This window comes from Panthera onca, chromosome B3, assembly GCF_046562875.1.
Source record: "Panthera onca isolate mPanOnc1 chromosome B3, mPanOnc1 haplotype 2, whole genome shotgun sequence".
Taxonomy (NCBI): Eukaryota; Metazoa; Chordata; class Mammalia; order Carnivora; family Felidae; genus Panthera; species Panthera onca.
Genome location: NC_138344.1, coordinates 81,982,709 through 82,006,110, shown reverse-complemented (window position 1 = coordinate 82,006,110; position 23,402 = coordinate 81,982,709). Strand labels below are relative to the sequence as shown.

The 23,402-nt window shown below is 38.3% G+C and overlaps 1 protein-coding gene across 7 annotated transcripts in view; it reads right to left on the bottom strand.

Moving 5' to 3' along the window:
• AKAP6 (A-kinase anchoring protein 6) overlaps positions 1-23,402 on the bottom strand; it is a 558,374-nt gene that overhangs the window by 238,019 nt on the left and 296,953 nt on the right. For all 7 annotated transcript variants that reach the window (XM_078448340.2, XM_060619471.3, XM_060619475.3 and 4 more), the window contains one exon: positions 11,414-11,536. In XM_078448340.2, coding sequence (XP_078304466.2) covers positions 11,414-11,536 — 123 coding nt within the window. The remainder of the gene's footprint in view (positions 1-11,413; positions 11,537-23,402) is intronic.

The following is a 23,402-nucleotide window of genomic DNA, read 5'->3' as shown; positions in this document are numbered from 1 at the left end:
ATGTCCCCAAATTTTACTCAGCGAACACCATGTAAATGAGCTGTCATGTTCCTTCACTTACAAAATTACTTGCCAATTACACTTAGATGATCCCAGTGTAATTACCATGTAAACTGTACCCTGGCTGAGATAGCCTAAATCATCAATTCAACTTTACCCTCTCATCATATGGTACTTACCATATAATTAAATAAATGGTCAGCCACCACCACAATTGTATATCTCCCCAACAAAACGAAGTGGCTACATTTGCAACTGATTTATCAGTTATGACAACATGCAACACACCTCCAGGTATAATATCAGAAGCTTAAAAAATGTAAAAGCCCCATGTAGTCTTGAGGGAAAAAATGCCAAGTTTATGATAAAAAATATAAGCATTATAAAAATTTTGTTTTCCTTAAAAAAAGAAGAAGCACTAAGATATAAAGACAAAAATCCTCATTCTTCCTGAGAAGACTTCCTTCCTAAAACCTCAGATAATAAAAACATTTCCAAGCATTTGAAAGTGAATTTAGCTCTTCAAACAAATCACAATTTCTTTCAAACAACAGTTGCATTTTCTGTGTGTGTGGAAGGTAAATGTGTTTTACTAAGGTTGACATTCTTTTCTGATAGACTTGCTAATATCTTATGCAAGAATTAGATACATGGGAGAGATCCTAAATGTTGACAGTACCTCTTAGCGAGCAAATTTTCATTCGCTCTTCCGGTTGCCACCTTCACACCTGGCACAGGTGATCACATTGACTTCCTAGCATGGCCACATTAGGCCAAACAGATTCTCAAACAGAGGTTCTGTCTAAAGGGATCATTTGACTTCCAGAATACAGTGCTCTGAGGCTCTGATTGAAAAAGAGGTCAATGCTGGCCCAAATATCCCTCAACCCCCTGCAGTGGAATAATTGATGTGCAGCAGCCCCTACAGATGTGGAGTCACCAAGGTGATGGATGGATGTAAGTATATTATTCACATGTACATCTGCTAATATACAGGTCCCAGTGCAAACACCAAGACTTAAGAATATTATGTGGATTTAGGACAATCCCTGAAGGACTCCAGTTCCATTAAAAATTTGTTTGGCAGCCTGGGGCAGATCTATTCCAACTCCCACATGCTTCGTGCGTTTGAGAGGGAGAACCAAACTGCTTTAAAAATAAATTTAATAAATTTTGTAATGTCAAATCATTAACATCCTGTCTAGTCATTTATTCTTTGTATTTTGAAACAGTAACATTAACCTGTGGAATTTTTTCAAATCTTTCTAATATCTGAGTTAACATTTTTATTTTCCTTGTGTTTTCTGCCAAAGGAAATGAATTATGTCCTGAAAACAGAAGAAAGCATTCCAATTTTTTTCCCTCTATAGGCCTTTCTCTTGTCACAAATATACCAGACAATACCCAGAAAACTCTGTGACCAGAGTCCATTTTGGTTTGGAAATAGTAGAGGAAATAATTTAACTTCCAGACATTCTCAGTTATTGTTTGCTGATTTACAATATTAGTTATAATTTGCTGCCTGTAATGGTTGTAACACTGCTCTTACAAATGCTCATTCATTCCTCCAGCAGATATTTTTAGTACCTATTCTGCACAGGCTGGGTGTCAGAGGAGACAGCAAAGAGACATGCAAGCTGTCCCCTCAAGTAGGTGACAGTCTGGGTGGACGGGAAGAAATCCAACTTCTCCTGCCACATATTCTTCTCATGTCTCCAATGAAAATGCTCACGATTCCCCCGAAATGAACCAAGTATCCTCACATACAACATGTTTATCTGGTCTTCGCAACAATCCTCAGTAGATACGGCAGATCTATTTCAGGCCTGAAGTTCTTACCTTAATATCCCTTATATTGGATAAACTGCTTCAAGGGTCCAAAATTCCATGTCATGCAGTAGGTAAATAGAATGTGCACATGTGTCTCCCCAGGAAGAGACGTGGTAGGTGACAGCACCCTGACTTAGCTGAGTTAGGACATGCGCTGGCTTTTGTCCAGTGTCCAGCAGCCTGTGTTTGAACCCTCATAGTGCAAAGCCAGTCTACAAAATTTCTCTTCAGCCCTTAGTATATCACTGCCCTAAACAGGAAGTGTTTAACAAATGTGGTGTTTCCCTGGCATTCTAATTAAAAACAGTCATTACATCCTAAAAAGAGCAATAAACAAAATAATAAATTAGTAAAATGTTTTGCCACCAACAATTTCCAAAATGATGAGAAGTGTTGGGTATCATGGCTCAAGTGCTTAAACCGAGTTCAGTTAAAAGTACATTCCCAGTGTGGAGGTTCCTCAGAAAATTAAAAATAGACCTACCCTATGACCCAGCAATAGCACTGCTAGGAATTTATCCAAGGGATACAGGAGTACTGATGCATAGGGGCACTTGTACCCCAATGTTTATAGCAGCACTCTCAACAATAGCCAAATTATGGAAGGAGCCTAAATGTCCATCAACTGATGAATGGATAAAGAAATTGTGGTTTATATACACAATGGAATACTACGTGGCAATGAGAAAAAATGAAATATGGCCTTTTGTAGCAACATGGATGGAACTGGAGAGTGTGATGCTAAGTGAAATAAGCCATACAGAGAAAGACAGATACCATATGGTTTCACTCTTATGTGGATCCTGAGAAACTTAACAGAAACCCATGGGGGAGGGGAAGGAAAAAAAAAAAAAAGAGGTTAGAGTGGGAGAGAGCCAAAGCATAAGAGACTGTTAAAAACTGAGAACAAACTGAGGGTTGATGGGGGGTGGGAGGGAGGGGAGCGTGGGTGATGGGTATTGAGGAGGGCACCTTTTGGGATGAGCACTGGGTGTTGTATGGAAACCAATTTGACAATAAATTTCATAAAAAAAAAAAAAAAAAGTACATTCCCAGGTGCTGTGAGCAATTTGGGACTCCTAACCTGAAAATGGAAGACAATGCTATATGTCTCCTAGAGGTACAGAATTAGTTACACGAGCAAAGGAATGTGGTCCAGGACTTTTTACATGTCCAAAATGAGCCTCCTGTCCCCACACATCTAATTAAAAATGCCTGCATCCTTACAAATTCGCGACAGACTTTTCCATTCCCAAGCCACCAAATGAAGCAACTCAAGGCTGGGAGCTGAGTATTTTAAATCCCCCAAAGAGAAGTAACGCTGCTCCCTACTAAACTCTCAGCTAGTTACCTTAAACTGATGGGAATCAAGGGGAACAAGCAAATGGAACTTCAAAGCTCCTATGAGGCCACCAGCTCTGCTCAGCAAGGCTCAGGGAAGTGGCGGCCAAACTCACACAGCTTGGGCTTTTGAAGTCTAACCGACTATCTCCCATTAGCTGAGCAATACAGCCGCTGCTGTACAGTGGCAGTTGCTGGTCTTGTGAAGCTCTGCTTTCTTGGGCCAGGACTGCCTCTCATCTCAGCAGAGAAAGGTAGCCAGGGAGCAGTGGGCACCAGGAAGTGGGAAAAAGGAAAGCCCATCATCCCTTAACTTCGAGCAGTGAAAAATGGAGCAGACATAGAGACAGGAGAGCAAACAAAAGAAAAACAGCTGAATGTATTTTGAGAAATTTTCTTGTATGGCTAAAAGCTCTGTGAGAAGTATATTGTTTTATTTAAATGAAACAAATGAAAACTATTTAATAAAACAATGTAACATGAAGTTTTAAATATAGATGATACATGCATGGAAGTATCTGTGTGGAGATTTTGTTAGCCAGGAACATTAGCAGTTTAATCCAGTCTGTCTTTATAAATAGGGTAATGGCACAGTAAGGAAATAATTTCAAACCTTTCAAAGGTACCAAGATAGAAGCATTGTTTGCAGGATTTGGTGTTTTTGTGCCACCTTGTGGTAGCCACCTCAAATTGCAGGTACCAATCCTAAAATAAACAACTAAGTTCTAGAAGGTGGGCTTTAAAAGCTACCCCTATAAACACAAACTCAACCTCTGTATACACATCAACATGGACCCTACCACTTTTCCAGACCTATGGCAAAAGCTTCCCCAAGAGTATGGAAGACTCTCATCACATGGGTGGCCTGAGCTGCTGCTGTAGACAGACACTAAGGGGCCAACAAGAAGACTTCCAACTAATTAAAAAAAACAAAAAACAAAAAACTGAATGTTCATTGCAGTATTATTTGTAAAAGCATAAATAAGGAGGCAACTTAAATGGCCATCATGATGGGAATGATTAAATAAATTGTGGTACATCCACACAATAAAATATTAAGGAGCTGCTAAAATGAAAATGTGTAGTAGATCTTCATGTACTGACAGAAGGATGACTGCGATATCTTTAGGCACAAAAAGCAAGTCATTCAACAGTATGTATAATATGAATTTTAAAAATTCTTAAAATGTATGCACTGTTACATAAAGAGGTCCAGAAGGATATAGAACAAACTGTTTATGTGGGTTATCTAAGGGAGGGTAAGACTTTTTACTTTTATTTTTATGCTCTTTTATATGGCTTGAATTTTCTCCAGTGAATATAATGTTTTTCTCCAACTAGAGTGCAATAATATCAGCAGTTGCATGAAAGTCCACCTTCAGCACATGACCCTGATGGTCAATGAGTTCTTGTAACATCTGCCCCCTCTTTCCCATGTAAAAACTTCTCGTAATGTTCACATTCTCTGGTTTCACACACCCCCAGAAGCATAGAGATTCAGTCCCACTCCACACAGAGAAGCTTCCTGCCAATTTCTACACTCTGCAATACATTCAAGTCTTGGTCAGATTTCTGTCAGCTGTGGGGTATCAGGCCTTGCTGTGGTGTTCTTGAGGATATTAGGGGAGACTAGGGAAAAATGAAATAGACATTGGCAATGAAGTTTCTAACTATTCAAGAGACAGCATCAATAAGAGAACTCTGATCCTTCCCCTTCTCATTAATCTATCCCCTCTCCTCTGTTCTTACCTAAGTCCCACCTGACCTTAACTCACATCCTCTCCAGGTTTCTCATGGCTTGTACATGACTTACTCCATGCATTCTACAAAAGCTTCCCTGATCTTAGGTTTGTTCCACCCATGCCTAGGTAAGCAAGCTCCCTGGAATACACTGGTCTTTCCAGGACTGGAATCTGAACATGCTTTTGCCATGGGTAGAGAGACCTGTTGCATGCTTATCAGCCTGGCTTTGAGGTCTGCCAAAGCCTGGATTCCTCAAACTGTTGAGATATCTGGGTTCTTCTGGAACAGAATTCCAAAAACAGTATATTTTTAACACACTTTCTATTCACATCACAGACCAGGGACTCATTTCCTTAATATATACAAAGGTCCCATAAATCTTGAAGCAAAAAACCAATGACCCAACAGAAAAAATAGGCTAAGAATATGAACAGTTTTCAGAAAAGAAACACAAATGACTCCTAAAAATATGAAGAGGTACTCAACTCCACTTATAATACAAGAAATACAAACTAAACTACAATGAGTTGCCATTTGTAACTATCAAAGGAACAAAGATCAAGCAATGTGATAACATACTTCAATATCAAGGATGTGCAGATAGGGCGTTCTCATGCCTTGCTGAGTATAAATTGGTACAATCTCTATCAAGGACAATTTGGCAAGACATAAAAATTTTAAATGTGCAAAACTTTGACCCAGAAATTTCATATGTAAGATATTTATTCTAAGGATATACTTAAAACAATACAAGATGATGAATATCCAAGGATATGCACTGAAGCACTGTTTAAAATTTTTAAAAAGACTGCAAACAACCTATGTTTTCATCAATAAAGAACTGGCTAAATGAATTATGGCATATTCATAAATGGAACATTATGCAGCCATTCAAAAGCATAAAGTAGTTCTACATTTATTGATTTTGAATTATTGTTAGCATAAACCAAGGGACCATAGTTAAGTACACATATGCATTTGTTTTCAGATACCATGACTAACTCTGAAAGACTATAAAGAAACAAGTAACACTGGTTGCCTCAGAGCAAGAGAATTGGTAACTGGGTGAACAGAGGTAGGAGGCTTACTTTTGACTTTCTACTTTTTTACTAGCTTCTTTTATTTACCTTTAGAATTTTGTGTTATATTCATATATTAGTAAGTAAAAAAAATCACATTAAAGAAATTGATAATGTTGTCTGCACTAGCTTATCTTTCAAATATTATACTCAAATACATTTTCTATTATCCCCATAGATATTTTCTCTCTAAGCCATGGACCTCATCCAGTTAATCTATGTCAAACTGACCCTAACCTAATGGAATTTACATTTGATTCATGTCATTCTCCTGTTTTAAAATAAAATCAACTGTCACTTAGTCCCTTTGCTCCCAAAGAAATATTCAATCCAATAAAAAGACACTCAGTCTCCTTCACCATCTGACCATCAACCTCAACCTGGTTCTCAGCCACATGACGTGGTTCACCACACCTTCCTTACTTGCCAATAAAATTTCCTTCCATCTCTTCTCCTCCCCTCTCTATCCAGCAAATCATGTATGTCCTGTGAGGTCTACATCCAATTACTTCTTTGAGCCTTCGTTACTCTCAGGAAGGACCAATAAAACTTCTCTCTGTGCTCCTAAGAGTACTTTGTGTCTCCTGCAAGAAGTTGACTGATCAAAATTATATTACATTTATCAGAGTGTTTGTGTGGCTTAGTTAATTAAGTGTGTGACTCTTGATCTCGGCTCAGGTCATGATCTCATGGTTTGTGAGATCAAGCCCTGCATCAGGCTCTGTGCTATGCTGACAGCACAGAGCCTGCTTGGAATTGTCTCTCCCTGCCCCTCCCACTATTGCCCATGTGCATGCACATACACACACTCTCTCTCTCTCTCAAAATAAATAAACTTTAAAAAATTATATTACATTTATCATTTATGGCTCTATAGATGACTACATTTTATCTATGGTCATGTCCCTCAGATTGCAAAACCCTGGGAGGAAGAAGCCAAACTCATTCATTATGTATTCCTGGTACCTACATAACTTCCTGGCACTCACAGGTGCTTGATATACATGAACTCATCACCACCATTTCCCCCATGTTTTCTCATCCATCAAGCTGAATGAAGAATATCGTTTCTCTAATGCTATTTCTATGTGGTTGGCTAATGTTTGCCCAACATGACATGGTACCACCTACGCAAATTTATCTCCCAAGTTTAATACAGGCTCTGTGCTTAGTTCTTTGTCCTAACTCTTACACAGCTATCTGGGGTCAGCTAGACTTTGCTTTCTCCAACTAGATATCTGATTGGCTGTATACTGAAAAATCTATTGGCCTGTTTTCCTACAATTGGTTTCATATGATATGGTGCCCATTTGGTGATTTAGGCATACATAAAAACCACTTGGGAGATCAGAATTATGTTTTCAGAAGCAAATGGACATGAAATGAAATTTCTAGAGGGAGAAGTTGCTGTCCTTCTCTGCTGCTTTACTCTTAAGCACGCTAAGATATTATAAATTATCTTAAAGGAAAAAATCTAAATAGTCTGCCCAGAACTATTTATGATTCTTCTATTTATGATCCATCCAGTCAAATGTAGCTTTTGGTAACTTCTGTTTCTTAAGCCATTAAAAAGAGGTGATAAGAGAAACAGCCTAAAGGTCCAAAATCTGTCAATGAAGATTTATGTGATAAATCTCTATAATGGAATATTGCTCAGCAATCAAAATGAATAAACAGTTGAAATATGTAACATCCAAATAAGTATGCTGGGTGAAAGAAACCAAAGTATACTGGGTGAAAAAACAACCAGATGAATGGGAGTGGGAGGGGGAGAGAGAGAGAGAGAGAGAGAGAGAGAGAGAAGGAGAGAGAGAGAGGGAGAGAAGGAGAGGGAGAGAGAGAGGAGACGAGAATAAAAAGAGAGAGGACACACATTGTTTGACTTCTTTTATGTGAAATTCTAGAAAGTGCAAAATAATCTTCATAATAACAGAAAGCATATCAGTGATTGCTTAGGGGTTAGGGAAAGGCCAGGAGGGAAAGGAGGAAGGAATTACAAAGGGTCAGGAGGAAGCTTTTGGAGGTGATGGATATGTTCAGTATCTCGGTTGTGAGGATAGTTTTATGGGTGCATACATTTGTCAGTTTGTTGAAACTTGTAGGCATATGTATTTTAAACACATACAATTTATTACATGTCAATTATACTCCAATAAAGTTCTTTAAAAAAAAGTTGACAGAGGTGAAGAAGAAGGGAATCTGTCCAAAAACATATGTATACAATACTGTTTTGAAAGTGATTTTCAAAGAAGAGGGATGTTCACTACTTGCAGAATACCTTTCCAGAATGACATTTTCCTGAGAATGTCATTTTCAAGGAAGACAGGAATTGTATTTTTGAAAGGAGCAGCCAGGTTGCAAGCAGATGATTAATTATCATGGAAAATCATTGATGTATCATCGCAATTTCACAGTATTTCTTACAGTTAAAATAAAGCTCTTTCATATCTCTCATAAAGGTATTGTGAAGCTTTAATTGATTTGTGTTGGTAAAAACCCTTGGTTACCGTCATGGAAAATAATTGAATTAAACATCAAAATATAAATGTACAACTTTTGTTATTGTTTTTATGTTTGTTTTTCTTTACAATGATCATTGCAGGGTGCCAACTATTCTAACACATGATTAAACCGGGGAAGACACTGGACTCAAGAGCTTGCACATCTGCTGATTTAATGTTAAATTATAGAATCTATAAAGGTGTTTAAAGAAACCTGTATCGCTATCTCTACATCCTGGATAATCTTGCAAATACCACGGGCCCACTCATTAAGGAATACTAATGACTTACACAAGCTGAATTCAAGGATATAAATCTCCGGGCTTACTTGTATACTTTCTTACTTGTATATATTTTTTGCCTTCTTTTGAAAAGAATAACTTAATATTAACTCAGCACCACAGTAAGGAAATACAATAAAAAATATAAATGACAGTATCGATCAGGAGGACAATGTAGACATTGTCCTCAGGGACACAGAGTAACTCAGGGTTTGTTTGAAAGACATTTAAACAACAGGCTGTATCTAGAGTAACAGACACTGCACACCGCACAGCGGTGACTCAGTAAGTGTCCTTAAGTATCACTGGTGATCCATGCACACTAAGTCATCAGTAACTGTTGGCCAGGATTGCTCATAATTTCGCAAGTCAAAATTGTGACTATGACTTAAGACTCACAGAGCAGAGCTGGAGAACACAGCCCCTCACTATTTGCAAAGCAGAGATAAAGAAGATGTTCCTATGTTATCTCTATCCCAACCAATATAATTAGACATGATAGTAGAGAAAACTCATTTCAAGAAAGTGTTGATCATTAGGCAACAAAAAAATTATTCTTTAAAAGCTAAACATTTTAAGGAGGACTCCTTGCTGTGGATCTAATGTAGAGTGTAAAGAGGATGATGGGGCTCATGTTTTGGATGAGACTGTCACTATGAGGCAGGTACACATACGTGCAATTCATTATGGTCAGCTGCTAAGAGTTTTGCAACTTATTAAGGCTACAATACAGTAGTCACAAGCTACATGTGGCAATTTACATTTAAATCAAGTGAATTAGAATTAAAAATTCATTTCTTCAGTTGCTCTAGTCACATTTCAAGCGGTCAGCAGATACATGTGGTGAGTGGCTCCCATGTTGGACAGTGCAACCTTGAATATTCCATTCTTACAGAAAGTTCTAGCAGATAGTTTAGGGCTAGAATGAGGCTGAGGCCAACAAAGGGATGCTAAGGAAGGAACTCTGTAATGGGGACTTGAGAATGATGAGAGTGCATTGGTTACAAAGAGGCCATGTTGCTCAATTCCTGAAGAGAGGGGGAGACCCTGGTTCATACTCTTCTAGCCTGGCTTTCAATAAATAGCCTAGAGTTAAAGCACTTTGTATGTCCCCATGCCCTCTGGGACCTCAAAAACTAAATGTGTGTTTTCCATAAAATATTAAATCAAGAGAAATTAAGACAGCACACTTAATGTGAAATAAAGTTCATATACTCCTGTTTAAACACAGATTAGAATTTCTGTCAGAACAATGCCAGTGAAAAGTTGACATTCTAATTAATACAATTTACATTATAAAGCACTGAATATCTTTATCTTGCTATTATGAAATGCCCTCTTTAAAAAAAAAAAAAATCAAGGCTCTACTCAACAGGGAATTGAGTACCAAGGGCAATATTTAAAAACCCATGTACAAGAGAGGTGGTTGGGGTCACTGGCATTTTTACACACAATCAACCCAGGTCTCTAAAAATGGAAGCAATACACTCATCCTCTTAAACATAGTTTTGTGTCTTTTATCATCCACAAAGTTATTTTCATGCAGCAATAGGATTTTGAGTCTATTTTACTTGCAATGACATAAAACATACTGCAAAACACAAACACCAAAAGACTAAAACATCCTCTTTCTCTTTCCCCTCTTTCCCCCTCTCACCTCCCTCTTTGTCATTCTCTCATTTAACATCACAGGGAACGTTCTGGAACCCTGTGAACTCACGCAAAGGTAGGACTCCCACACAATGTTTATTCAATCCAAATTCTGAGTGTGTAAGAGGGGCAGAAAATCAACCCCACAGTTGGGTACCCAAGGATTCGTGTTCATTGCCTTTGTCAATTTTATACTATCGGTGAAAGGAATAAAGATGAGATCCTTAAAGCTTGAATTTTCATTTCCTATGACAACGTGCTTTTTCTTCATGCTTTATCACACTCCACTACTTGGTTTCCACCCCTTCATAATTGATATCGGCCATTTGAAGCATTCAGTAAAAACCTCATGAGGTTCATCAAATGTCCCCCAGTCTATAATTCTTGCTTCTAACATATTCAGAAGCATATTCATCCAAGTATTTTCCACTTCCCCTCCATGGTTTTCCCTGTGCACAGGGACGGGTGTAATGACAGTTGTATTAATTATATGCTGAAAAACCCACACAGCAGCAAAAATGATGGAGATCATCGTTTTAAATATTTTATTAAAATAACCCAGTGTAGAACAGATAATGTAGACCCTCTTGATAATGAGAGGTTCATTAATTTTACAAGAATTCTAGAAAGCTTAGAATGGTCATCAAAATTATCTCTTTCATTTATTTATTTTTTAAGAAGAGGAAAGCCTTCAATCATAGCTTTAGAGAACAAGGGTCTAGTATATTTTCTAAGGTATTTTTAAGTTAATTACTCACCTTCCTGGAAAAAGTTTTGAAAAAAATAGCTTGAAATATGGAGGATTTAGATTTCATAATATATTGAAATGCCTGTAAATTTTCAGCTTCTGTAGTTTGCCCCATTAAAACTTGGTTTCATTAGCATATAATGTCTTGTGATAAATAAAAATGATACTCCCCATAAACAAATAAGCAGTGCATTAAAATCCTCCCGTTACTAACAGCAAAAGCAACTCAGTTTTGCCTACCAAGTGTGTCTCCAGGTACAGTTTAAGGCCATCCGTCTCTGCTTTAGGGGGTGTCCAATTCTCAGTGGTTTCCATGGCTTCATTTAACCATTGAATGAATTCATCCAGCTTGTTTACAAACCCCTTGACACAAAAAAAGGGAAGGGGGAAGAAAAGGACAAGAAAAGCATGTTAGTTGGTCATTTCTTTAGGCAATTTAAAAAATCCCAAACGTCATCAATGGTAAAAATTGATACCACTGGACTCCCATTCTGGTTCCACACTGTAAATGGAATTTCCACGATTCCCAGCACTGAAATCTATCAAAATGGAAAGAAATTGTGCGTGACTCCCTCTCAGTTTTTCCCTAGGAACATTTTTTTCTGAGGAATTTGGATTGGATTGTCAGATGTCTTCGTAAAGATGTCTTCAAATCATCAAAACATTTCTGGTGTCTGACAAGTGCCCCCAAAGCAAAAAATCAGGTCAGGCCTGCTAGGAACACTCACTGGATTTGGGGGATAAAAGCATTCCTGTAAAGATGGTGTTCTTTACTCAGAAGCCTATGGAGTTGAGTTGCCTTAACTGAACTACATATCTATTTTTAAATCACATAAGTGTTTAAAGGGATTTGGATGAGTTCTACTGACAGCCCAACTGTCTGTGCTTGAGCATGGGTTCTAAGAAGCAAGGAAGGGTAGAGGAGGTGGGATCAGTGAACAAAAACATAAACACCTGACTGGGTGTGTCCTGCACATAAAGAAATATTCTTGGCTAGGAAGCACAAATCACAGTAATCTCGCAATTTTTCAAATAGTGGTTATAAAAATTTATTGACCATTTAAAAGAACACATCTGTAGAAACGGAAACTATTTTGAAAAAATGAAAGCCCAGCTACGAACCTAGGGGAAAGAAATGGGGCTGGGCGCCTGTTTTCTGTGTCTAGGTAAACAGCACCACCTGGAGGTCGAAAGGAGCAAGGACCGGCTTCTACATTTGTACTCACCGAAATGGCTGGGAGTGCTATTTCTCTTATTAAACTTAACCCGTTCTTCAGATTTGCCTTTTGATTAATTTTGGTTAATATTTTTAATGCTTCACTTAGGATATCCTGAGACTAAATTAAGAATAGGTGAAAATTCATTTTCTTTATCATGCTTCTCAGAAGCTAGGCTTTGTTTTTTTCTTTTTCAATGTTTATTTTTGAGAGAAAGAAACAGAGTGTGAGTGGGGGAAGAGCAGAAGGAGAGAGAGAGAGAGAGACAGAATCAGAAACAGGCTCCAGGCTCTAGGCGGTCAGCACAGAGCCTGGCACGGGGCTCGAACTTGGGACCAGAGAGATCATGACCTAGGCTGAAGTAGGAGGCTTAACTGACTGAGCCACCGAGATGCCCCAAAGCTAGGCTTTGTTATTAAAGTTTCTCCTGAATGATAGTTTAAGATTTATAACCCCTTAATTCTAGCAGTTGATTGGCCTCAAAATGATTGTTAGGAAATGAGAAAATGGGACTGAGAAGGATGGTAAAGAGGAAGACAGACAAGTAACACTCAGAAACACATTTCTGTCTGTCAAAGGTTGATAGAGAAGAGTTGTGGTCATCGGTACACCTGGAGTCCATCAGATTGTCCCACGATACTCTGGTACTGCTATCAGCCTGTGCAGAGCTCAGCCAATCATCCCACATGGTAGTGTATCTATCCCATGTTTCGAAAAGCTACCCAAAGCTTTCCCTATTTTATCCCTATTGTGCAAAGGTCAAACGATAATCACACTCATCCTTTTGAAAACCTACCCTAATCAAGTTGTTTTGGTACAGCCAATAAAAAATATCATATTAGAGTCATCTTAATTAGAAGCTAAGGCCTATGCATTTGCAATGGACCGAGCTGGGAACCAGAAGGTTGTTTAACATGCCTCATGTCCTGGCCTCCAACCCCAAATTAATGACCTCACTGAGACTTCCTCTGGTCATCACTCAGAAGTGTTTCTTCCAGGTGAGGTGAAAATGTGTCCAACAGGGATAGTTTCACGAATGTCAAATACTGCACTCCCCTACCAAATGCATTTTTCTGATGATCCACCCAATGGTAGGAATCCATGCCAAGTAATTCTTTTTGCCCTTTCTCATAGATTGAGGGTATCAGTTTGTCTGCTCTTTCTCTTTTTCTACATTTCCATAAATTTGAGAGTTGCTTTGTTTTTCATTTCCTTCCAAATACTCAAGCCTTTTAACACAGATGTTACTTTAGGCTCCCTGTTTTCAGTCGAGCCTCCCACCTGTTTTAAACATCACTCCCCAAATCCCTCTTTCTGGTAGACTGCCTACGACTCGGAATACATAAGAAATTCTTATCAGACTTGATGATTACCATAGATCCCTACAGATATGTACAGTAAATCTGTGAGCAGAAACAATGGTAGAGTGTGTTAGAATTGATGTCCTAATTCTTCATGCTCTCATAATTAAATTCTATGAAAAATTAAGATATTCTTTGTTGGCCAAGTGGACTTACTGAAACATCTACAGAGCCTCATCAGAATACCAGAGTCTAGATGGTTGATAATTGTGAGATGAAATAGTACTTTATATCATTAAATAGTACTTACTATTGAATTTGGACTTGAGTTGTTTTATCTGCAAATTGGTCTGGGGAGAACATTAAGTCAGGAAGGAAATTATTTTGGAAAGAACTGATTAAATCCAAGAAGACAAATAGTAAAAGATGTTATTTGAAATATGACCAGTTATATACTATTCATTATCTTCTCTTCCTCCAAAAGACAAGCAAACAAAATATGTGTATATGTGATTGCATGGGTACTTCATCACAAAAGGTTGGTCATAGCCAAAGAGTATTGAACAATGTGTGACAGATTTCCTAACAGAACCATGATTACAGAGTTAGCTGAAATCCATAAGGTGCAGATTAGGCAAACTCATGGGACCCAGGTGAAACTTTCTGGATGCTCTTTCTGCATAGCCTAGCCAGAGAACAAAACCAAGGCTGTCTGATACAGATGAAACAGGTCCTTTTCAAGGCTTCTTTCTGGGTTTCCTCTGAATTATATCCCTACCTCACCAATTTTCATTTGTTGCACATTTTCTCAACTCTTTTCTTGCCAGTGCTTAAAAGTTCCATCCATCGCAACAGAAATCCAGAGAATCCCCGCAATCTTATAATAAAATGCTAAACACTTCTTCCTCTTAGGGAGCTCTTAGCTTTCCACCTCCCCTCCTGCTAGTATGTGTAGCCACAAAAACATAAACAGAAATCATAAAGGCAGATGAAAGTGAAATCCATCCAATCCTTGATACCTTTGTCACTTACTGTTTGTCCACCTCTCCCAGCCTCTTTATGTGTGTGCTTTTCCAGTGTACTGTGTAATGGACAGTATACTGGGTACTATCCCCATATCATGATATGCTCTTCTTAGAAAGACCAGCTAAGTGCCACTCAGTATATCGAACCAGGCATGCAATGTGCAGGAGAATTCACATTTGGATGTATGCAGGGAATATCTGATGCTAATTTTCAGAAGCTCTGTAGAGTCCTTGTGGTGTGAATAAAGGAAAATGAGGTTACATAAAAAACCACAGGGGAAAATACAAAATTTTATTTATTTTATCATGAGGATCAAATCCTAGTATAACAAATACTGGGCACTCATTCACTTTTTTTTAACTAATATTTATTAAGTGCCTACGCTGTATAAAGCACACCTCTGGACATTGTTGAGAATAAAAAGATAAACATCATTGAGGCACAAATTTCAGCAGAACTTAAAGCATGAGTAAACACTTGCCTACTCAATTCAACTAATTTTAATAGTTAAAAAAATTTTACCACCAATAAAGAGTTGAAACACTCTCCTGGATGGTTCTGTGAAATATATTCTGCCTGTATCAGAATTCTGTCTGTATCCAAATTTGTTCTTATTCTTATTATGTGACCCACCTCTGTTTGTTTCTCTAATATTTTGAGTTCATACTTACTTATTCTGAGAGTCCAAGATGACTATAAAACCAGATTTTCTTCGTGACACAATCCAATGCTGCCATCGCACTATATAAAAGCACATCTTACGCACATTCAACTCATTGCTACAAGCTGAATTACAAACTTCTGAAAGGCCACATTTCAGCCTTCATTGTTCAAACTCCTGTTGATGTATCTTATCTGCTTTGTCTCTCTCCTTTTTCTACCACGAGTTTCCTTATTGTCCATTTCCATTACGCTTCTCTGACTCCTGCCAAGCTCTCCAGGAGAGCACTGAGTGTGACTCAGTCCACAGGCACCAATCCTCCCAGGCCACCCCCCTTGATTATATCCTTTTGTATAGGTCCCTTGGCATATTCATATCTGACACATGTTTTGAGAGTCTGTATACTCTTCACTAGAGTCAAGCCAGGATTCAACACCCAGAAGAAACCCTGGCCATCCAATGTGAGAGGAAACAGAAAGCAGTTAGACTTGTTACCACCAGTTGAAAAGCACATTTCACACTTCCAAATCATTTGCATTTTAAAAGTTCCTTAATGAAGTGCTTCTTAAAAATCTTACTTTTAAACTTTCTAAAGCATCAATCTTTTTAAAGACTAAGCAGCAAAAAGTGTGTGCAAATGTACACTTTCAGATTTGAAGATCATATTCACAAGGAAAATTTACACTCAAGTCTTGCACATAGCTACACCCTCATGACAGATTAAGAATGCCCATTATTGGGGCACCTGGATGGCTCAGTCAGTTGAGCATCCAACTTTGGCTCAGGTCATGATTTCACAGTTCATGGCTTTAAGCCCCACATTGGGCTCTGTGCTGACAGCTCAGAACCTGGAGCCTGCTTCGGATTCTGTGTCTCCCTCTCTCTCCCTCCCTTCCCCACTCACATTCTCTCTCTCTCTCAAAAATAAACATTAAAAAAATGTTTTTAAAGAATGCCCATTATTTGTTTTATGTCCCTACCTGTTTCTCTCTACCACAAACTAGTTTGGTTAAATAAAACCTGTGGAGGTGATTACTGTTGCCCTCCAGCAAGCCTGTCATGTGGAGCAGGAATAAAAAGGGAGAGCCTTCCTGGGTGCCAGGTATGAGACCAGAAGATAGCAATACAGTATAAAACAAGACATAGTCTCCGCCTTATGGTGTTGTAAGCCTAGCAGGTAATTTTTCTTTATAGAATTACATAATTTTTAGACCAAATTGATATTGAAACCTATTTCTCTAAAAGGGGAAAGGGGGGCATATACGACAGGAGATGCTGTGTTGTTACACATCTGTGGAGTGGTCCTGATTCTGGCCATTTTACAGATGAGGAAACTGAGGGTCAAAGAAGGTGAGTGACTTCCAATGGCAGAGTTGGGACCTGACCCCACATTTCACTCCGAAGTCTATTTCTCTCGCCCCACCACACTGACCTCTAACAATAGTACTCTCAGAGACATGTCACGGGACCCAGATGAAAGGGAAGCAACAATTCTTCCCAGCCTCACAGTCTTGGCACTGAGGCAAAATTCTCTAAACTTCCAGTGCTTCCACCTTCACATTCACTATTTTCTGTTAATTTTTCTGAAAGGAGGGAGGTCTTTGATGAGGCTAGATGCTTAACAAGGAACACACACCTTTTGTCTGTTTGTTTGTAAGCAAAAATCACTGTAAATTTCACTTGTAACTGATGGAAAATTTCAACCAAACATGCAAGCAGTTACATGCTGCAATTAGCCCATTTTATCACTGCCTCAATTATAGATGAATCTGATATACTTTAATCATGAGAAGAAGGCCCTTGGTTCTCAGGAGTTCAGCCAAGGACTTCAACTGCTAATTTATTTTTGTTGTTTGTTGTTTTATTGTGTGTGTGTATGTGTGTGTGTGTGTGTCGCGAGAAAGATTCTCATTTCTCAGTGGACAAAGAAATCAAGCATGATGTCTGACCTCGTCTAGATCAAATTAACTGCGTTCAGATAGGGATCTGAAGAGCATCACAAAAGTAAACTATTTTCACTATATGAAAAAATTGTTCAGTCTCTATTGTTGAATCTTGTAAACATTTATTAAAAAGTATTCACCTTTTTCTTAGTATTCCAAGATTCAAAGATTCACTGAATGATCTCATCTGAATGATGCTAGCTGAAACAGTATGTAACCTTCAAACTGCCCTCACTGTGTGCCAAGACCTTTTAAAAGTATTTTATATCCATTAGATCGTTTGAGTTTCATAAAGACCTTGTGAGGTAGGTAGTATTGTGACCTGTTTTACAGGTGAGAAGACTGAGGCCCTGAGAGGTGAGACCTGTCCAGTGCCATATGGCCAGAAGATAGTGGATTCAGAACCTGAATCCAGAGAGCCTCACTGGCACCACAGGAAATCGTGAGAGGCCAACTGATCTAACAATTTATCTAAGTCCCTGGCAGAAATTGGAAGTTGAAAAACATTTAAATGAGGATTAATCATGAGGGTAGAAGAGGTTATATTAAAAGAGAAGAAAAACCACCCCCATCATGAACCAGTATGGATATTATTAAGAGAACAGTTGCTACAACCAGACAAAACTGAATTTGATTCCAGGCTCCATCCACCTCTTACCACCATCATAAACCAAATGAGCTACCTAATGTCGCTGAATCTCAACTTCCTCATCTGTAAGATAGGGACAGCAGTTTCCATCTTGGGTTTACATGAGGATTTCAAAAAAATGTATATATTTTAAGGCCTGATGTAAAACTAGGGCTTGATAAATGATTTTTAAAAACCATTCCTAATTAACAAGTTCTAATTTGATCTTTTATCTAATTCACTCAAAAAGCTTTGATTATTCACTAAGTGTGCAGCACGGTGCTAGGCCACAGGGGAGATGGATCAGAAAAGTCCCCCCACAGCCATGAGGTGAGAGGAGAGGGAGCACCGAGTCTCTGGGCATGCAGAGGAGGGCGTGACTTCTGTCTCAGATCATCAGATGAGACAATGTGGAAGGGGAAACCTCTAAACCTGTAAGTTAGTATGGATTCCCCTATCTCCTTATTCCACCAGTAGGTCTGAAGGGGATCACATTTCTCCATAAATAGCCAAGAGTTTAAGAATAATCTGGCCTTTTTGTAGCAACATGGATGGAACTGGAGAGTGTGATGCTAAGTGAAATAAGCCATACAGAGAAAGACAGATACCATATGGTTTCACTCTTATGTGGATCCTGAGAAACATAACAGAAACCCATGGGGGAGGGGAAGGAAAAAAAAAAAAAAAAAAGAGGTTAGAGTGGGAGAGAGCCAAAGCATTAGAGACTGTTAAAAACTGAGAACAAACTGAGGGTTGATGGGGGGTGGGAGGGAGGGCAGGGTGGGTGATGGGTATTGAGGAGGGCACCTTTTGGGATGAGCACTGGGTGTTGTATGGAAACCAATTTGACAGTAAATTTCATATATTAAAAAATAAAAAAAAATAAAAAAAAAAAAAAAAAAAAGAATAATCTGGCTTAATTTTTTAAAACAGACCACAGGCTTTGGAGCCAATCTTTACATTAGCGATGGCTACCAACGAGTAATTGCAATCCTCTTACCCTACCCACAAGGAAGCTTTATTTAGGCTCTGATAACTGGAAGACTTAGAACTCCATTTAGAAGTAAAAGTATGCATTGAGGTTTTATACGTACATCTACCAATGTCTATATTTAGCCTTCCATTTCCGGTTAATTCATATATACATAGTTCCTATATGAAATGCCTAATTCAGAGTTTTACACAATAGTACTCAATGCAATTCACCTTTACTTTCCAATTTACCTTTCCTTCCTTTTTTTTGGCAGGGGCAGGGGGAGGAAAGGTAATCCGTATACTTAATGTGCTACCCAAGATCCAGAGGCTCAAGATAAAATGCCAAGGAGTTAAAAGAGATGTTTTAGATTCTACTACCTCACACATTTACCAATGTTCCTACCCACAAAATCCAACACAGTGTAAGTAATTGACAGAAGGGAGGATATGGTGTGTGCTTTTAGAAAAAAGATTGAAGAGAAAATGAAATGGTTTAAGGCAGTTTTAACTCTGATGCCACAAGAAAACTCAAACACTGAAATGTTTTATGAAATATTTAAGCTTCTTTTCTAAAGGTTGAATGGAATGTCTTTAGAATATAAAAATATTCCTGATAAAATTATCCCAGAATAAAGTAAAAGGCTGTCAGTTGGAAAGAGAGCAAAAAAAAAAAAAAAAAAAAAAAAAAAGGCATGGAATGGTATTATCTAAAATTGACCAGGTGGGAAGTTCTATTCTATCATGCAGAAGGGATAAATGGAGCTGAATGACTGTTGACAATACTGTTGACAATAATTTCAACTGGGAAAGGAAGAGCCCAGAAAGATTCCTGATTCTCATAATGTGAAAGAATTTCCTCCAACAAATCCAGAGTTTGAGTTCGGTTGCTGCCTATTGCTTTATAAAAAGAAGTAATCAACATATTTAAGGGCAAAACAAGATTGAAATGCATATCATTAAAGCCTAATAAAAATACAAATGAATAAAAGACTTGGAAATAGACTGGAACTAATAACAGGTTAATATTAATTGAGCACTTATTATGTGCCAGGAATGTATTCAATTCTAACAATGACACTACGCTATAAGATTCCCACACCCTCTATTTTATAGAGGAGAAAACTGAAATATAGACAAGCTCATGCATTTGCACTTGCACAACTGTGAACACTTCCACAGGAGTGAAGCTAGGGATTTTCCCAGAGTCTGGCTGCCCCAAAGCTTTGCTTACTTACTCTAAAGGAGATCTTGCATCAAGCACCCCAATTCCCCAGAGGCACTGACTGAGCAAATCAGGTCATCTTTATCTGCCTCTAAATCCCCAAGAGGATTCACACCTTAGATATTCACACTTCACAATTTAGGATTATGATAGCTTGAATGCTTTATAGGCTTTTCATATTTTGTATTATAAACAACAATCCTTAACATCTGGATGATGACTGTCTACCAGCTATTCTTCTAATAACTTATGTAGTCATTGAGTCTTTATGAATTTCCCTATTGTACAAAGAGGCTGAAGCATAGAGGAGTTATACAATTTATTCAAGGTCACAAAGCCACTAAATAGATATTAAGTAGTTCTGTTCCAGAATCCAAGCTCTGAGCTATCACACTGACTTTCTGACCAGACTTATTCCCATGAAGTTCACAGAGAGAAAAAAAAAGGACACGAACACCCAATGTGGTCCACTTATTTTTTTTAATTTTTTTAAATGTTTATTTATTTTATTTTTGAGAGACAGACACAGAGTGTGATAGGGGGAGGGGCAGAGAGAGAGGGAGACACAGAATCCGAAGCAGGGTCCAGGATCTCAGCTGCCAGCACAGAGCCCGACACAGAGCGTGAACCCATGAACTGAGATCATGACCTGAGCCCAAGTTGGTCACCTAACTGACTGAGCCACCCAGGCACCCCATTCTTATTTCCCAAGCCTTTGTGAAACCCCAGCCTGAGTCACACAGCTTCAACCATGCCCATTACAGCCACCTCTGTTTTAGAGAAGTCCCTGCATCTGTGCTCTTTTCAATCCCCCTTTTTCTCTGTCTTTCTTGACCACTGTTTCTCTTTTGCCTTTTTTCTTCTCTTCCATCTTCTAATCACTTCCTTCTCTTGGTCTCCACTCCTCTCTCCTTTCTTTTGCTCCCATCCCTTCTTCTCCTCTTCTCTCTCCCTGCTCATTCCTTCTCTTTTTCTATAGTTTTAAGTCTCCCCTGACCTAATTAACTGGAGCTAATTAATAGTTTTTAATAAACATTTCCCAACACGTCCATAAAGTTTTGGTGAAAGGGGCTGCTTCTTGATGCTAAAGTGCAGAGCTGAAAATGTTGTTATAATCCTGTGTTTAGATTAGGTCTAAACTTTCTGATTAGTACTACCTCCTTGCAAATCAATATCTGGAACAAGAATGCACGTGGCTAGATGGGAGTGTTTGTAGAATGCTAAGATCATTCAAAAGATTACCTGCAATTGTTGAGTTCCTATTTATATAAATACTCTCAACTTTATTTGGGGAACACAGAGTTCTTTAGTAATGACAAGGTTATTATTTTTAGGGAAAAAATGGAATTATCACACTGAGTGAGCAAGAAAATAGCCATCTTTAGTAAATGGGGTAAGAGTTTTGCAATGATATATCCAATAAGGGATTAATATCCAAAATATGTAAAGAATTTATACAACTCAACACCAAAAAATACAAATAATATGATTTAAAAATGGTCAGAGGACCTAAATAGACATTTTTCCAAAGAAGACATACATATGGTCAATGACATGTGAAAAGATGCTCAACATCACTAATCATCAGAGAAATGCATATCAAAACCACAATGAGATATCACTTCACATCAGTCGGAATGGCTAGTATCAAAAAGACGAGAAATAACAAGTGTTGATGAAGATATGTAGAAAAGGGAACCTTACTGGTAGGAATGCAAAATGGTGCAGCCATTGTGGGAAACAAAATAAAGTTTCCCAAAAAATTAAAATTAGAAACACCATGTGATCCAGTAAATATACTACTGGGTATTTACTTAAAGGAAAAAAAGCTACTAATTCAAAAAGATATATATGTACCTCTATGTTTGTTTTTTGATTTACAATAGCCAAGATATGGAAACAACCCAAGTGTCTTTTGATAGGATTCTAATTTATTAGAATCCAAAATGATAGCCAATTTAATTTTAGTTGCAGGTACTATTCTCCAAAAGAAGCAATAAGATATTCAGAAGGAAGAAGCAGCTTGTAGGCAGATTATGAACATGGTATTATTAGATATTATGAGTTTGCTTTCTGAACTCAGTTGAGGTGTGGAGCAAAACCTGGGTTAGAGAAAGAAACATACAGGTGGTCCTGGAGACCATAAGCATGGATGAGATAACCTGGGAACAGTGTAGAGGGGCATATCCACTGTGCCTTCTTTTGATAGGTGAATGGATAGAGATGTGGTATGTGTATTTGGGAATATCACTAAGCCATAAAAAAGAAGATCCTGCCATTCGTGACAACATGGGTGGATATAGGGGACATTATGTTAAGTGAAATAATCAGAGAAAGACAAATACCATATTATTTCACTCATATGTAAAAAAAAGCTGAAGCAGACCCATAAATACAGAGAACAAACTGGTGGTTGCCAGAGGGAAGTGGGTAGAGGATGGGCAAAATGAGTGAAGGAGAGTGAGAGATATAGGCTTCCAGTTATGGAAGGAATAAGTTACAGGGATGAAAGGAACGGCACAGGGAATATAGTCAATAGTATTGTAATAGTGTTGTATGGTGACAGATGGTGGTTACATTTGCAGTGAGCACAGCATAACTTACGGAGTTGTTGAATCACTATGCTGTACACCTGAAACTAATGTAACACTGTATGTCAATTATAGTTTAATAATAAATTTTTAAAAAGAAGAAAATAGCCACCTTTCTACCAGAGAATTTCAGGGTTGCAAGTCAGTAAAGGATACAAATTCAGCCACTGCACTATCTATCATTAGAGCCAAGAAGACAGAAAATAGTATTATCTAAATACATGTGCTTGGAAAGAAGAAAAGTTTACATGCAAATCAGAAACACAGATCTAGTCTTCAAAAGGCCCTTAGGACCCATGTAGTTTAATGCTCCCCATTTTACAGATGACAAAACTGAGGCTCAGAAAGGTTAAATACTTGACTGATACACAATGAGTAGATAGCCAAGTCAGAAGAACTCAGGTGTTGTGTATTCAATATACAGCTCAAATTTCAAAGTTTTCAGAGACATTCTTTGGCCAAAATTTCTAAAGCTCAGAAAAAAAGAACAACAGGGGTGCCTGGGTGGCTGAGTCAGTTAACTGTCTGACTTTGGCCCAGGTCATGATCTTGTGATTCGTGGGTCCGAGCCCTGTGTCAGGCTCTGTGTTGACAGCTCAGAGCCTGCAGCCTGCTTCAGATTCTGTCTCTGGCTCTCTCTGCCCCTCCCCTGCTTGTGCTCTGTC